The 16,983-nt window shown below is 36.0% G+C and overlaps 1 protein-coding gene across 2 annotated transcripts in view; it reads left to right on the forward strand.

Moving 5' to 3' along the window:
- Positions 1-16,983, forward strand: part of ZCCHC17 (zinc finger CCHC-type containing 17) — a 46,496-nt gene that overhangs the window by 19,188 nt on the left and 10,325 nt on the right. For both annotated transcript variants that reach the window (XM_016132055.2, XM_016132056.2), the window contains exons 4-7: positions 3,961-4,061; positions 5,447-5,538; positions 9,747-9,847; positions 11,625-11,770. In XM_016132055.2, coding sequence (XP_015987541.1) covers positions 3,961-4,061; positions 5,447-5,538; positions 9,747-9,847; positions 11,625-11,770 — 440 coding nt within the window. The remainder of the gene's footprint in view (positions 1-3,960; positions 4,062-5,446; positions 5,539-9,746; positions 9,848-11,624; positions 11,771-16,983) is intronic.

A 16,983-nucleotide genomic window follows, 5' to 3' on the forward strand; every position in this document is an offset into this window, starting at 1 on the left:
GATGAGAGCACTTAAGACTTCAACAGAATAATCTGGGTATAATTCTAGGATTGGAAGGAAATTGTAATTTAGGAGGCTGAAATCTAATTGACTGCCTCATGTTCTAAGAAGAGATTAGATGAGCAGGTCGGGGATTGTCAGCCTGGAACGTAGTAAAAGAAAGCTTGAGAGCCTGAAGTTGGCAGTGTCTCTTTTGCCTTATTTAGGGCAGAAATGAATCTGATGACAGGAACTAGAGAGAGGTATTTTTTTTTATGAGGAAGTGATAGTCCATTAAACCTTCGTGGACTGGAAAAGTACCTCAAAACATTTGTCTCCCCTTTGTTCTGATTCCATTTTGAAGCAATTTCTGATCACGAATCTAATTTTTCAGGTATTTGATACTGGGGCAGTGGGTAATTTACCTAGATAAGGACTGGAACCTTCAAGTATAAGAAAAGTATATCCTCTATTGTAAATTAGTAAATTGGCAAATTGTGTCAAATTCCTGAACCAATCACTAAATTGACAGTCTGGTTAATATATTTTAGTATATAAGCATTTGCATGCTGAAGACTCCTACATTTACATCTCTAGTTCATACCCCTTCTCTGAGCTACAGACTTTATATATCTGACTGCATACCTGACATTTGCTTTTAAGACTGAGGGCTAGACTATTTCCCTTTTTTTAATTCACCCTGTAATAAAGCCTTTTGGTAATAAGTCATTAATGTCTCAACTATAAAATATCCTACATCCTAATATAACTTTATATTCTCTTTTGGTTTGTGTCCATGAGACATAGTTTTACATAATTTCAATCTTAGTGTACGTATCATTTTATTATGATTACATGCTTATCATAGGAAAATAAGGGGAAAACTGCAAAAGAAATGATCATTTTGTGATACTACTACACAGAGATAGGCACTCGATATTTTGGTGTATTTCTTTATAGTCACATATATATATATAAGATTTAACATTAAGGTGGTGATTATACTCTTTATTTTACAACTATTTACACTTAAGAACCTTAAACATTTCTCCATCTTTTAAAATGTTTTGTAAACATTTAATTAAATGGCATTAGTCTATCATTCAGATGTACTCTTAAATTGTTTCTAATTTTTTGCTATTTAATATTTTGAGACATGCCATGTTTAACCAGGTAAGAGGCCTGTACCAAAAAAATACCCTGCTTTGGGATTAGGTGGGAGAAGGGCAAATGGTTAATGCCATTATTTCTTTGTTTTCGGTGCTCTAATAGATCTTCTGTTGCAGGAAAGAAAAAAAGGTGTTCTCTCAAGTAGATTAGGTTCAACATTCATTTCCTTCACAACTTCCATTAGCATTTGAAGAGAGAAGTGAATTTTAGAATTAGAGGACAGTTGCAGCCAAAAAGTGTCAGAGTAAAAGGTTTCCCATTCCAGTAAAAGGTTTCCCGTTCCTTCAGGGCATTTCCTCTCCACACTTTCCAGTTAGGCTGGTCTGCTCATTACACTATCACAGGGAAGGAAAAAATACCCAGTTCCATGAATTTTACCCAATTTGGAGATTATGTGATGGTCTGAAATTTTAAATGTGGGTTACATAACATATATAAAACATTTTGAAGGCCCCAGATTTATTCAAAGAGATAGGCTATCAACCTCCAGAATCTGATGAAATAGGTTCATTTATCTTTAGAATCTAGATTTTCTGTGGAAGTATTAATATTATAAGTAAACAATTTAATATTGTAATATGTTTTAAATTCACACCTCAGTCATGAGATAGACAACATAGCATGTTAAGAAATACATAGGGGAAATAGAATTTAAAAGTCTATTTCCTCCTTTCATCCATTGTCGCTATATGGTTTACATCTGATAAAATGAAAACAGAGACCAACCTTGAAAATTCCCTGAGCAGACAAAACCAGTTTAGTCATACAAGCAAAGCTTAATTTAGCTTATTTTGCAAATTAAAAGAGATAGGCTATCAACCGCCAGAATCAGCTGAAGTAGCTTCAGGAGACTCAGTGACCATGGTCAGAGAAAGCAGTGGCTTCTAATAGGCGCTCCAATAAGAGAGTTACAGGCATGTGCCAACGTCTATGTGAATACATGTATGTGTGAGAGAGATTGACAGAAAGAGAATAAAAGTTAATAAATCTCAAGAAACCTTAGGGAGGTAATTATTTTAGATATAATTCTTTATCAGGTTTTTTTCTGTAGTTTTAATGCCTGGTTTATATTCATTCAAAGTAATTGTTTATTATATTTACTTCCCTCAGAATAGATGAGTTCTTTCTATTATTAAAACATTTGAAAATAAAAAGTTAACCTATAGTTTAACATATACCAAAATCCTAGTTTAACCATTGTTACATCATTTTAATCATTTTTTTCTAATATTTAAAAGCTATTTTAAGCATTCGTAATTATTATGCAATTTTGCATTGTATTTTTGTTATGTATATGGGAAAATGCTAGTTGCCTACAGTGTTTGGCACATAGTAGGCACTCAATAAATATTACTAAGAATGAATTATTGATATTTTTACATAATCTTTTGAATGTTTTTAATGCACTAAGTGGCTATACCATAGTTGACTTAACCATTACCCTATGTTAGATATTAGGTTGTTTCTTCTTTTTTCTGTTTTAAAAACACATTAAATTTTCTTAATGTAGATTGCTTTTCTAGATGCATATAACTTTTTCTATATATACAGTTGTTTTCTTAGGACAAAGTCCAGAAGCAATTATGGATCAAATTAATTATTAGTCAGAACACTTGGTGCAAGGGACAGAAACACACAGTTGAACATTTTCTTAATTTTGCTGGGGAAAGCTAGATAAATCTAGTTTCCATCAGGGGTGTATCAGGTGCCTCAGTTGACAACCTCAGGACTTTGTCTTTTGATTACTAATGCTTTGCTTTGCTTCCCTCTGGCTGACTCTTGCCACCTGGTGGTAAAGATGGACATTGGTAACTCTTTGTAGTTTATAATCCTGACAAAGTCTTGAAAAAGAAAGTGTCTGTGTCCCTGAACCAATTACTCTGGTGGGGGTGGGGGATGAAGCGCCTTGATTGACTAAGCCTGTGTCATATGCCCCCAGTTGGGAGTTAGGTCAGCTCCAACCAAATTATGTGGACTGACCAACTTATTTTAGAATGTCAGAAAGATGGTTCTCCTGGGAAAGAACCTAGGGAAGATAGGAAAATAAATATTTTATTGAATGTCATTATTAGGTTATTTAATAATTATTACTATAATTTTTAGTTTTATTAAATATTTTTATCACTCTTGATAGCCATTGCTAAATGATTTCTAAAAATTTAAACTAGCCTTAGCAATATTTTTGCTATACTCTCATCAACAATGGGTATTGTTATTTTCTAAATGGTAATTTAATAGATTAAAAATGGCACTGTATTTATATTTCTTTTTCTTAACATCTATCATAATTATTTTCTGTTTCTGTAATTTAAATGGCTGCTTACTCTTCCTTCGGATAGATTTACTCTAGTTTACCAAGCTATTTTCCAATTACTGCTCATTCAGATTGTTTTAGAATTTTTATTTTTAACCTTTGTCAATAATAATGCTGCTAATCTTTTTTTATACCCATAGGCTTTTGCCTCTATTGAGTTTTTTCTTTTGGAAAAATTTCAGTAATAATATTCTAGCAACAAAAGTATAAACACATCTTTATACCCAGTGCTTTTAAAGAATTTTACCTCTATATTTTTATCAGTATTATACAACTATAGTTTTCGTATCAGATCTTACTAACATTGAGCATAATTTTAAGGAATATTTATTGATAAGGGATAAAAAACGATCTCAAATTTTTTTAATTTGAAGTTTTAAACGAATGAGCATTTTTTTCAGCGAATTCCCAGCTCCCATCTTCCCCTTACCTTGTATTTAGAGTATAAATACCAGATATACCCTGTGCTTTATTTTATTTTTTCTTCATGTGCCCAGGTCTGGTCCATCGAACTCACATGTCATCTTGTCGTGTGGATAAGCCCTCTGAGATAGTAGACGTTGGAGACAAAGTGTGGGTGAAGCTTATTGGCCGAGAGGTAAAGTTCTCTGCAGCTTTCATATGGTTAGAAAGGATTAGGAAAAGCTGAGATTTTCTGGGTATTTCATGATGGTGAGTGTATGTTGGTTGTTAACTATGGCTGATGATCATGATTTGAAGCCTGCCACCATAATCTGACCTGAATTTAAACCTTCTGGCTGGCTATCCTACAAACCCAGAAGGGATGGTGTGAACTACAATAAGCGTGGTACAATAAGTACATGTTTATAAACCTCCCTCCCTGAAGTTTATCCAAATGGTGGATGTGAAAACAAAAAAGTAAAGAACTAAAAGGAGAGAAGGAAACTTCAAAGAATTCCTACCAGGTACACTTCAATTTGGAGCAAAACAAAAGGACACAGTTTCCAGTCATTTTTCCTAATATCTGGCACCATGCAGTTTGAATGAAGTGAGAAAGCTCTGATAGACCTTGTTAACAGCTCCCCTGAGGGTATGGAGCTGTGGGTGTGGGCAGACTATAGGAGAAATATGAACATACACTGAGGCATGCCCTTCTACCAGAGAATGACAGGGGAGACAGGTCTGAAAGAGATATTATTCAAAAATATTTGAGTGCTTAGTATGTATTAGGTCTAAGGGATATAATAGTAAACCAGACAGAGCCTACATAGAATATAACTGGAAGACAAATGAAAATTAAACAAATTAGGATAATTACAAATAATTACAAATTATTATAAGTGCTGTAATGGGTTCAAACAATATCAGAGGTAGATTTAGATAAAGTACTCAGGAATGGGCTTTCTGAGGAGATGGTGTACTAACTGAGACCCAAAGGAAAAGGAACTAATCATATAGAAAGGTTGGGATGAAAACATGTCCCGCAAAGAGAATAGTTGATGCAAAGACCCTGAAGTGAAAAGGGGCTTTGAGTGCTGGAGGAAGCAAAATAAGACCATTGTGGCGAACAATTGTTTAAAGAGGCTCTATACTGAGTCCAAAAGTAGATCAAGTATACTAGAATGTTCTGAAGCCCATTCTGGACTCATGAATCTCTGAACCAATCATTATGTTGAACTTACCTAAAGGAAAGTTTTTCTTTTCTGCCTGGTTACTTCTACAGGCCTTGGATTACTGAGCAACCATCTTTGTCTTTTACCCCAATAGGTACAAGAATGAGAAGAAAACCATTTCCTAAAATTCTTCTGCAGCAGGATTTGTCCATTATGCTTATTAATAACCCATCCTTCCCCCACACCCCCAACCCTGGCCCCAGCCCAGTGATCCTAGCACAGGACCTTGGCTATTAGAGGAGTTCAGTGTTTATTATAATGACAAAACTTTACTTCTTAAATAATTCTAGACCAGAAGTCTAAATGATCTGCTTCGAGCTTTTGGTGACTTTGCTTTTGTCTTTTTCAGATGAAAAATGATAGGATAAAGGTATCCCTCTCCATGAAAGTTGTCAATCAAGGGACTGGGAAAGACCTCGATCCCAACAACGTTATCATTGAGTAGGTAAAAGGCTTGGAGAGGCTAAAATCTTTCCTTTCAAACCACAGAATGCTAAAGTGAATCAGGCTGACCTGGGAACTCTACCATTTATTATAGACTGAGATATTAGAGTTACATAACCTTGTGCTTTTGGGGGTTTAGAGGTTTGAAGTATTACAGGTAACACTTTACTACATAGAGTTCTAAGATGAAATGCTAACATGCAAAGCTCCTGGCATAGAAGTGCTCCATCATTCGTTTTATTTCCTTCCCTTTATTCTTTTTCTGCTTCTGCCCTTTAACCAGTTAGCCAACAAGCATTCATGAGGTACCTGTTATTTGCCTCTCTCTATCACTAGGGCTGAAAAAGACTATACGGGAAGGTAGGGTAGTCTAGGAGCAACTCCAGTGGGGTTTAGACGCCTGCATCTTGGGATACACTGTGTTCTGAACATAACACCTTACTTTCATTGGCTCTTCTGACCTTTCATTTAAGAATGCAAGATTTTCTGTCTAGGATAATGCCCGGTGATACAGGGCATTTGCCTTCTGTCTTAGTCTTTTTTGAATATATCACAGTGGGTTCCTAGATTCCTAAGGTTTCCTTGAAGGAATCTTAGGGGTTTAATGACTGTTTCCATGTTTCAGAAAGCCAACCAATACCATACATTTATCTTCAGGTTAACCACGACATTATTTTGCTGCATTTGATGATAAAATATCACATCATTTATCTCATGCTAATCAGGTGCTGTCAGTGGCAGTTATTGATTTATTTAAAAAAAAAAAACTAAATAAATGTTGTTTGAGTGAGATCTTGGTAGCGAAAAGTTTGGAAGCCTTTATGTTTATTGTTTTCAGCAATCAGCTTTGGATATGAAGAAATATTACCTTGAAGGAAAGTGATGTTTATTGAATACATACTATGTGCCAGGCATTATGCAAGGCAATTTATGTACCGTTATCTAATTCTAACAACCTGCAAAGTAGGTGTTATCTATATTTTGCTTTATATCCTTAGTTTCTTTATAACTTGATGCTTGGTAATAACTTGGTTTTATAACAAATTATAATGGGTCAGGGATTTTACTCTAGGTCTCCCTGACATTAAAGCTATTGCCTTTCACCACATGATACTTCTACCTGTTGCATGTGACTTACTGAGTTTTTCGTATTTCTGTAGTTTAGTCTGTAAATGTTGGTAGGGCTGATTATTGACAAAACACTTTCCGTTTATGGTGGAAATCTTTTATAACTCAGAGCTGAGAAATGTTACCTAGTTCTGACATTTACTAATTGCACTATAATAAATTGCTTCTACTTCAAATAATCTTCCGCTATACAGACTCATTAAAAAGCAATGTAATTTCCCAAAGCCACCCTTGTAAGGGTAAAATACAAAAAGTAAGATGAAAGAACTGCCTCTCTTTCTCAGAATGAGGGGAGAAGAGGGAAAGGGCTTTCTGGTTCTACACTAGACGTGTCTACAACTTTTGTTGTAAATTATTTCTAAAGCTAAATCCAGGAAAGGAGCATGGCACAGTGGAAAGATGGCATGTTTTAAAGTTAGACTTGAATCAGAAAGAGTCCTAGTTCTGCCCAAACTTAGTATATACCTTTGAGCAGATGACCTAGCCTCTCTGAATCACAATTTTTTGACTATAAAATGGAGGTAATGACACCTACAGCTCAGAAAAGATGAATGATTTAAATACAATCTCATTTGTAAAGAGCCTAGCTTATAGTCTAGTCTATAGTAGAAACTTAATATATAATAGCTACTTGTAGTTATTGTTATAAAATGTCTCTTTGTTTTTTTCTAATATCTGAGATTATCACACTTTTTCCTTTGAAAGAATATGTAAGATCCATGAGAACATAGAGCACATCTTGTCTTTCTTATCTCCTCTAGCAAGGGTCCCCAATCCCTGGGCCACAGACCAGTAACGGTCTGTGGCCTGGTAGGAACCAAGCGGCACTGCAGGAGGTGAGCAGCGGGCAAGCACTAAAGCTTCATCTGTATTTGTAGCCTCTCCCCAGTGCTAGTATCACCCTCTCAGCTCCACCTCAGATTATCAGGTGTTAGATTCTCATAGGAGCACTGGTTCCTGGCACCAGAAAGGTCGGGGATCATTGTGACCTGTGGTACCCGATGTGTAGCAGTCATTTAGTGCATCCATTTACTCCTTTATTCAACAAGTATTTACCGGGTTTATATACTGTCTGAAGTATAGTAGCCATACCAAGGTTTCTGCTTAAGGACCTTAATGCCTAGTGTAATGAAATAATTATGCAAATAACTTTAAGGCAACATGTAAGAAATGCTAAAAGAGTGATTTAAAGAAAGGATTCTAGGAATTAGCTTTAAGAGGAAGAGTTGAGTATCAGTCAAAGAATATGAATTTTGTTTAGCCTTTGAGTGGGAGAGGCATACTCTGGCCTCGCCCTGTTGTGCTTAATATCTTCATGTTGTCTTTAGTCACCCACAATTAGCTTCCTTTCATTTGCCATCAAAATTTTGCTGTCTTATATATTTCATTCCCTCAGGCCCTAAGGAATTAACAAAGTCATCTAATAGGTGATTGTACAAACGGAAAGAGCCTAAAGCCAGTTTTCCATTAGGTTTAGCCAGCATAGTATAGTCTTCAGAAAGAGCATTTATGATTCACCACACTATAATTATCCATTTATATGTCTCCCTTTGCTTCTAGAGTATAAGCTCCATGAGGAAAAGGACTGTGTCCTATCATTTTAATATACTTACTCATATCACTAGTATTAGCATCGGTGCTTGCCGCTTATTAGTTGAACTGAAAAGAGAAAGATTAATCCAACTGTGTGCTGGATAGATTGGAAGAGGAGAATTGAGGCAGGGAGACTAGTGAAGGGATTATTACTGTTTAGGTGAAATGTAACGAAACCTAAACTAACATGGCAGTGAGAGCAGAAGGGGAGACAGGTGGTGAGTGACACATTTGTTGAATTCGAGTGTTAGCTGGAGGTATGATTTGGCTTATGGTATGTGAGAGTCCACAGAGACTTGGGATTGATTATAAAAGGGTTTGTTTAATCTGCAACTCACAGCCACTTGACAACCGGGGTGCTTAGGCTCCGCTGGTAGGAGTATAATTGGTAAACACACTATAGAAAACTGTTTGGCAGTATCTACTAAAAGCTGATGCCCTACAACTCGGTAGTTCCACTGTTCATAATAGAGATTATATCAAATACTTTACACCAACAGCAAAATACTTTACAGCAAATTAGAACAAACTACAAATAATATGGATGTATTGCACAAACAAATGAAAAAAGCCAGACAGAGAAGGGTCCATATTCTATGATTCCATTTATATAATTTACAAAACCCAGTAAAACTAATCTATGTGTTAGGAATTAGAACAGTGGTTACCCTTGGGCGAGGCATGGTAACTAGAGGGGTTTCTGGGGTACTGGTAATAATCTTTTTATCCGAGTACTGGTTACTTGGGTATGTTCAGATTGTGAAAATCAAGCTGTATATATATGAACAGTTTTCTGTGTGTATATTTTGTCAGAAGTTTAGAATTTTTAAATAGTATCGTGGGAATGTGAACAAAGATTAATTCTGGCCGAGGGACTCAGGGAAGAAAACTTGGTAGAACAAGAGGTAGTATTGAGCTGAGCCTTGAAATGTTTATGTGAGGTGATGAGGTGGGAGTAAGGAGGGAAAGCAGAGCATTTCAGAGAACTACCTGAGCAAAAGCAGGGAACCATCTGGAGAAGGTAAAATAGTCTGGTTTGGCAAAAGTGTATTGTACAAGAAAAGATGAGACTGGAAGAGTCGGTTAGAGGCAGACTGCGAAAGGCCTCGAATACCAAGGTCTAAGGAATTTAGACTTGATTTTCCAGGAAATCTTTGAAGGTCTTTTAAACCCATGAGTGACCTTGTAAGGGTTGTAGGTGGCTTAGCAAGATGAGTAATTATATCTTTATCCTCTATGCATCAGTGAGATGAAATCTAGTTTTATTCGTGATTATTGTTAATTCAGAGCTTTGTCCTGAGTGAAAAAAAATGTCTATTTCATGTCGTTGCCTTCACTACCAGTCTCTTTATGCCCAGTGCTTTTCCTTCTTGCTCCCCTATATCTGCCAAAAGCAAAACAAAAACCAGTATATAGCATTACTTTGCAATATCTTTGGCCACATCTCCTAAGGGGGCCAACAGACAGAATCTTTTTCATTATAGGCAAGAAGAGAGGCGGAGGCGGTCCTTCCAGGATTACACTGGGCAGAAGATCACCCTTGAGGCTGTCCTGAACACTACCTGCAAGAAGTGTGGCTGTAAAGGTAAACCAAAGCCTCTGTCGTTTTTTTTCTTTCTCTCCCTGTCGATGGACCCTTTACAGGATGAGGGAGGCAGCCTAGTGTGAGTTTAGCTCACCCTGTTTTTTAGCCAAGTGATGACCTCACCTGCTTGTGATACTAGACTCACATCAGAGTTCATGGCTTGCTGCTTTTTCTGTTTCCTTTTCTGAATGCCAGCCCCACTGCTGGCCCTAGTGGTGATACTATATTGTCACCACCTCTCCCCACTCTCTGCAGCTGATGCCCTACCTAAACAAGGCCTCACGTATTATGCTAAGAAGATAAGAGTGTTAGATTATGATTAACACTCTAAAATTTTATATCCAAGGACTATTAATGTTCTACTGCAAGAATTAAGCTAGTTAGAAATATATTCCTTAAGGATTCAAATTAAATCCTTTCTTGCTCATCTCTTTAACTTCAGAGTTGTGAATACAATATCCTTTTAGTAATAAAGAACACACACTAGTCACTTCCTTTTAGCTCTGTTTCCTCAGGTTTCCTGTAGCCTTACTCAATTATTAAAGATCTCTTTCAGCCTGACTTCCCTTGTTGGAGCTATAATGAGGGGGATTGCAAGCTTCTCATTTTCAGAGTGACCTCAATTCATCACCTCTTCTCCCTAGTCTTCCATCTACCCAGTCTGTCAATTTTTCTACAACAACTGGTTGAGGTTGTGAGGTTCAGGTCCCCTACTTGTCATTAACATGGAGGAAGGGAAAAAATAAAATCAAGAAGAAGAATACCTTCTCAGGGTAATTGTGGGAAGATTAGAGATATTTGGAAAATTCTATGTTGTATTTTCCTTCCAAGCACCATCCCGCTTCTGGACTCAGAGTTGCAAATTAGTTTATATATTATTGTTTTTATAATCTTATCAAATTCTTTGTGCCTCTGAGACAGGATCTGTAACAAGCTCAGACAAAACCAGCTCTGTAGCATCTGTTAAAAGGGCCCTCAAAAGCACTGTAGGTTCAGGGAGGGTAGGGTCATCTTACCTTCAACTTGTGTCCACCAGGTGTTACATGAGGCAGAGAAGAATAATGAGAGATGGAATTTGGCCCAGTCAGCAAAAGTTGGGCCAAAGGTGGTTGGTTTTGGTGCAGCAGAAAATGCACAGGGCAGGGAGGCAGAAGACCCCAGGTAAGTTTTAGCTCTGCTGCTATTTGTGTGACCTTGAGCTACTTCTGTTCTCTGAGGCTTCATATCCTCTGCAGATGCAGTGTTGGATTTGATGATCTCTGAGGCCTTTGCCAGACAGTCTGTGAATGTTGAGTGCCCCTAGGTGTCTGTGCCTGTCTCTCTATCTGTTAGCCTGGATGCTGCCTTCCTGCCAGCTGCCTAAGATCTCTCTTCCTTCAGGGCCTTGGCCTGCCTTTCGGCTCCCTCTGCTAAGCATTCTGCTCTTTGGAGCAGCCTTTTGTTGTCAGGAATAAGTTCCAAATAGATCTTTAAAAATTATTAAGCCCCATTGCTAATAGAAGGCAGCACAAGCCAGCATCCTCACATCCTCTGCTGTTTTCAAAGCAGCCCTAGTATTTCCCACAGCTCTAGGACCAGCTACTAGTCTGGCTCTGGTTGCAAACAATGCCATCTTGAGGTGACAGAAAATCTGCTCTGAATCCAACAACTGCTCTGAATGAACTCAGTAATATCTCCTGAATCAGCTAGCCCCTTTCTGGAGCCTCTGGGGACGATCTACCTGCTTAGAGGAAGGACTGCTTCTTCCCTCCCTACCTTTTCTACTTCTCTTTTGCAGGCCACTTTGCAAAGGATTGTTTCATGCAACCAGGTGGGACCAGATACTCCCTGATACCTGATGAGGAAGAGGAGAAGGAAGAGGCAAAATCAGCAGAGTTTGAGAAGCCCAACCCCACGAAAAATTCTTCCAGGAAAAGAAAGAAGGTGAGTGTTATCTTTCTTTTATTTAATCATATCTTTTTTTTTGTTTTAAAATGAAAATATTTTTAATAGAAATGCGAGAAATACTGAAAAACATAAAGAATATTAGGCCTTCCTGTAATATTTCTACCCAGATAAACTTTTATAGTATTTTTGGTATATTCTAATCTTTTTTCTAGGTATTATTTAGTGTGTGTGTGTACACACACGTATGTATGATGCTATATATACATATAAACACAAAATTATGGTCATATTAGGTATAGTTTATATCTTACTTTTTTTATTATACTTATCAAAAGCATTTTCTAATATTTTTAAGTGTTCTTCAAAACTTGATTTAAGAGCAGCATATGATACTCTACCCTATGGCTGTATGATGTTTTATTTAATAATTTTTCTATTGTCGGATATTTTTGATTACTTCCAACCTAAATTTTTGGCCACATATCTTATTGTTTTCTTTGTATAAATTCCTGAATAAGATTACCGAGTTAGGGCTTTAAAGCTCTTGATAAATTTTATCAAATTGTCATTCCAGAAAGTACTTATCTGTACCCAGCAGTGAATGAGTGCCTGTCTCACTGAGTTCTATCTCCTATCTACTACTTATAGCAGAAGAATTTATAAAATAGATATCGTAGTATAGAAAAACAGTAGATGTGTAATTTGGTGTAATTTGTAGCATGCTACACAGAGAAGAAATGAAAAAAACTGTTGTTTGCTCAGGAAAGAGTGATTCTTATATCGTGTAGTATTTTTCTAATTGTGGCCAATTATTAAGTTTTAGGGTTTTGTTTGTTTAAAGCTTCTGTTGAGCAGTTAATTTGTTCTAGGCATTACAAACCTAGGAATACAAAAACTGATAAGGTCCTTGCCCTCAGTGTACATTATCTACAAAGTAGAAGTTAAGTATTAACTTCATTTTATAGGTGAGGGAAAAGTCCCATCGTAACTTTATAAGAATCAGGTACAAGAATAATAATTTATTGATATGTCTGTTTTCTTCCTGGGTGATCACACCTTTTCTAAGACTAGCTTGATGACTTCCATATTCCCAACAAGTATCCCACACGTACCTCAAACTTTGGCTTGGAGTCCATCATGCCTAGATTTGAGGCTCTTCTGTGCTACTTACCAGCTATGTAATTTTGGGCTCTCTAACTTCACTTTCTTAATTTTCAAAGTGGAATCGTTCTGATCTTTGAAGACAGTACTCCTTGCTTAATTATGGTTAGCTGTCATTGAATATTATCTTGTCTTTAATCCTCCTTCCTACATATGCATATCCCACCTTCATCCCCAGCACCATAAAAACAAAAACCTTGTTTCTCTCCTTTTATTTTGTATTTCTTTTTTAAACGGCATTAGTAACCTGCCAGTCTTCTATGAAAGAAACCAATATGTCATTTATTTTCTATCCCACATCTAATCAATCATCAAATCCTGTTGATGGTATCTTTTAAGTATCTCAATTCTATTTTTTCCTCCCACTCCCACTGCTATTATGTATTTCCTCCCCTCACATCTCTCATTCCTATTCAGACTTTTGAACTGGCCTAGGGAGATTTTAAAAATACATATTTGCCCTCCAACTCTTAGTGCCTGGGTCTGAGCATCTGAGTTTTTTAAAGCTCCTTTATCTCACTTACTGATTCTCTTCATTATGATTTTCCACCCTCTGCCTTATTCTTAATGCTGGAGTGCTCCAAGGCTCTTATTACTCCCTTCTCTTCTCTAACTACTTTCCGCCTATGTAATCTCATCCTCTCCTCTGGTTTTGAGTGCCATTTATGTGCTAATAGTCCCCTAAATTATTTGTATCCTTTTTAAAATCCAAATCTGTGACTCTGTCCCTCACTTTTTCTCTAGAACTTAAATTTGGACATTCAACTGCCTGCTTGACATCTCCAGTTGTCAAGTTGACATCAAGCTTAACATACCCCAAAACATTTTAAATTTTCCTACCCAAAGCTGCACCTTCCACATTCTACCATATCTCAATGAATAGATCTCTAGTCACCCAGAATCTTAAGCCAAAATCTGCAACCTTTGGGTATAATGTTTGTGGTTTTTTAAAATTGTGATAAAATATGCATAACATAAATTTTACCATCTTAACCATTTTGAAGTGTGCATTTCTTTGGCATTAAGTAAATTCATATTGTTGTGTAATCAATAACATTATCTCCAGAACTTTTTTTATCTTGAAAATCTGAACCTCTGTACCCATTAAATAATAACTCCTCATTCTCCCCACCCCCTACCCCTGCTAACCACCATGATTTAGAGTTCTCTAGGAACCTCGTATAAGTGGAATTATATAGTATTTGTCTTTTAATGACTGGCTTGTTTGACTTCGTATAATATCCTCAAGGTTTATCCATATTATAGCATGTGTCAGAATTTCCTTCCTTTTTAAGACTGAGTAATATTCCACTGTATGTATAGGCCATATTTTGCTCATTCATTCATTTATTGTTGACTATTGGGTTGCTTATACCTTTCGACTCCTATGAACACAGTTGTACAAATATTTCTTTGAGATCTGCTTTTAATTCCTTTGGGTGTATCCCCAGAAATGGAATTGCTAGATATGATAATCCAATTGTGATTTTTTTTTTTGTTTTCAAGGGACCACTGTACTGTTTTTCATAGTGACTATACTATTTCACATTCCTACCAACAGTGCAAAAGTTTCCCATAGAGTATAGTGTTTTTTAATTGTTAATTAGGTAAAAGTGGATGGTGGTGTTATTCACTTGTTCACTTCTTTTATCTTTTCTCATTTCTTTTAATGTTTTTTAATTCCCCAGAAAGTGTTAAAATATCCAACCAGACTGTATCTCTTTCTGTTTTAAATTCTTCAATGATTTCCCATTATACTTTAAATAAATCTAAACTGCCTCCTGTGAAAACAAACTTCTAACCCTATTCCTTTTCAGCTATTTCCTTTAGCAGGCAGTAAATTGTATCTAGACGAAACATTGTTTTGTCTTTTTTTATATATATTTATTTTTACAGTTAACTTCTACATATGGCAAGGGATGCAAGTTTTCTATTTACAGTTGTGGTATAGTTTCCCTTTTAAGAAAAACTTTAAAAAGGAAAACTGTAAAAAGGAAAGTAATAAAATTTTTACAAAAAAATGTAACAGGTTTTAAACACATGGAGTAAAAATCATGGTGATATTATGGCAATGACTGAAACTTGGAAAACATTGATTTAGAGCAGTGGGGATATTATTTTAGTTTGGTACTATTCTCCTGTGAACTAAAGAAATAGAGATTAACAAAAGCCCCTGCTTCAAGTGCTGCCCTCTTCTCGAAGCCCTCTGCAGAAATTCAGCATTGCCAGCTTTAGGCTTGCTCCTTCACAGAGGCAACCCTGGATCCATCCTACCTGCAATATTGCTTAATTTTGAACACAGGACTTGGCATGATTGATTGATTGATTGATTTTATTTGAGCCAAACTGAAAATTCATGGGAAACAATATCTCAAATGCTCCATACCTTTATTCTTCATGCTAAGTGTTTCTAGAGCCTTCCTCATAGAAATCTGAGGGCTTGATTAAAAGAGGGAAAAGGGAAGTTTCCACTAGGTAACCTCATTACTGAAATATAAAACAAAAGAAAGGCAGTCCATAATCTGACTGCTTTACCAGAATTTCTATTATCGTGGCACATATTTTCTACCATCTGTTTTCAAATGTTTTACCTAGATGTAATAAAAATGTGTGTACAATTTTATTTCCTGCTTTTTTGCTTTGTCATAAGCATTTTTCCATTTTTGCCACATGGTCTTTTACTGCTCATTTGTAATGCTGCACCATATTACATCAGGTGGATGCTGAGGAATTGCATTTTTGGAAGCAGTGGAGTACTTAAGAACATGGGCTGCAGAGACAGGCTGCCTGGGTTCCAGTCTCAGCTCAATCCCCTCCTCATTGTAGAACTTTGCCTAATTACTATACTTCTCAATCTGTTTCCCTATTTGTGAAATGGGAATAATAAGCATCTACTTTATAAGGTTATTAGGATGCATGTAAAACTGAGCACAGTGCCAGACATAAGCAAAGTCCAATGTATGTCAGCTACTAGTAGCTGTTGCTTAAAAACAGAGGCTATGTGGTCAGAGATTATGTTCTAAGGCAGTCTTTTATATATTCTGAATATCAGTCCATTATCAGATAAGTGACTTGCAAATATTTTCTCCCATTTGTGGACTGCCTTTTTACTCTGTTGATAATGCCCTGTTTTTTTATTCAGATTTACTTTTTTTTAGAGAATTGTGATAAAAAAAAAACACATAAAACTTACCATTTTAGCCATTTTTCAGTATATAGTTCAGTAGCAGTGTTAAGTAAATCCACAATAGTGTCTTTTAATGCATAAAATTTTTATCTCGATGAAGTCTATTTTTTTCTTTTGTTTCCTATACTTTTGGTGTTATATTCAAGGAATCATTGCCAAATCCAATGTCATGAAGATTTTTCCTGTTTTGAAAGTTTTATAGTTTTAATTCTTTATGTTTAGGACTTTGATCCATTCTGAGGTTTGGTTTTGTTTTGTATATGGTGTGAAGTAGGGTCTCAGTTCATATTTTACACGTGGCTATTCAGGTTTTCCAGCAGCCTTTGTCAAAAAGACTACTCTCCATTGAGTGGTCTTGGCATTCTTGTCAAAAATCCTTTTACCATGTACCTGAGTGTTTATTTTTGGCTTTCTGTTATATTAGTCTGTGTCACACTGTTTTGATTATTTGTAATAAGTTTTGAATCAGGAAATGTGAGTCTTCCAACTTTGTTCTTCTTTTTCAAGATTTTTTCAGCTATTTGGAGTCCCCTGGAATTCCATATGAATTTTAGGATGCATTTTTTATTTCTGCAAAAAATGTCATTGGGATTTTGATAGGGTCACATCACATCTATAGATCATTTTGTGTATTATTGACATCTTTACCATATTGTCTCCCAGACCAAGAACATAGATGTTATTTCACTTATTTGTGTTGTCTTTAATTTCTTTCAGCAGTATTTTGTTCTTTTCAGAGTACAAGTCTTTTTGCCTTCTTGGTTAAGTTTATTTCTAAGTATTTTATTCTTTTTGATGTTATTTGTAAATGGAATTATTTTGTTAATTTTTTTTTTTTTTTTTTTTTTTTTGGATTGCTCATCGTTAATGTATAGAAATACAAGTGGTTTGGGGTGTTAAT

The sequence above is a fragment of the Rousettus aegyptiacus genome, unplaced genomic scaffold (assembly GCF_014176215.1).
Source record: "Rousettus aegyptiacus isolate mRouAeg1 unplaced genomic scaffold, mRouAeg1.p scaffold_m13_p_1, whole genome shotgun sequence".
Classification (NCBI taxonomy): Eukaryota; Metazoa; Chordata; class Mammalia; order Chiroptera; family Pteropodidae; genus Rousettus; species Rousettus aegyptiacus.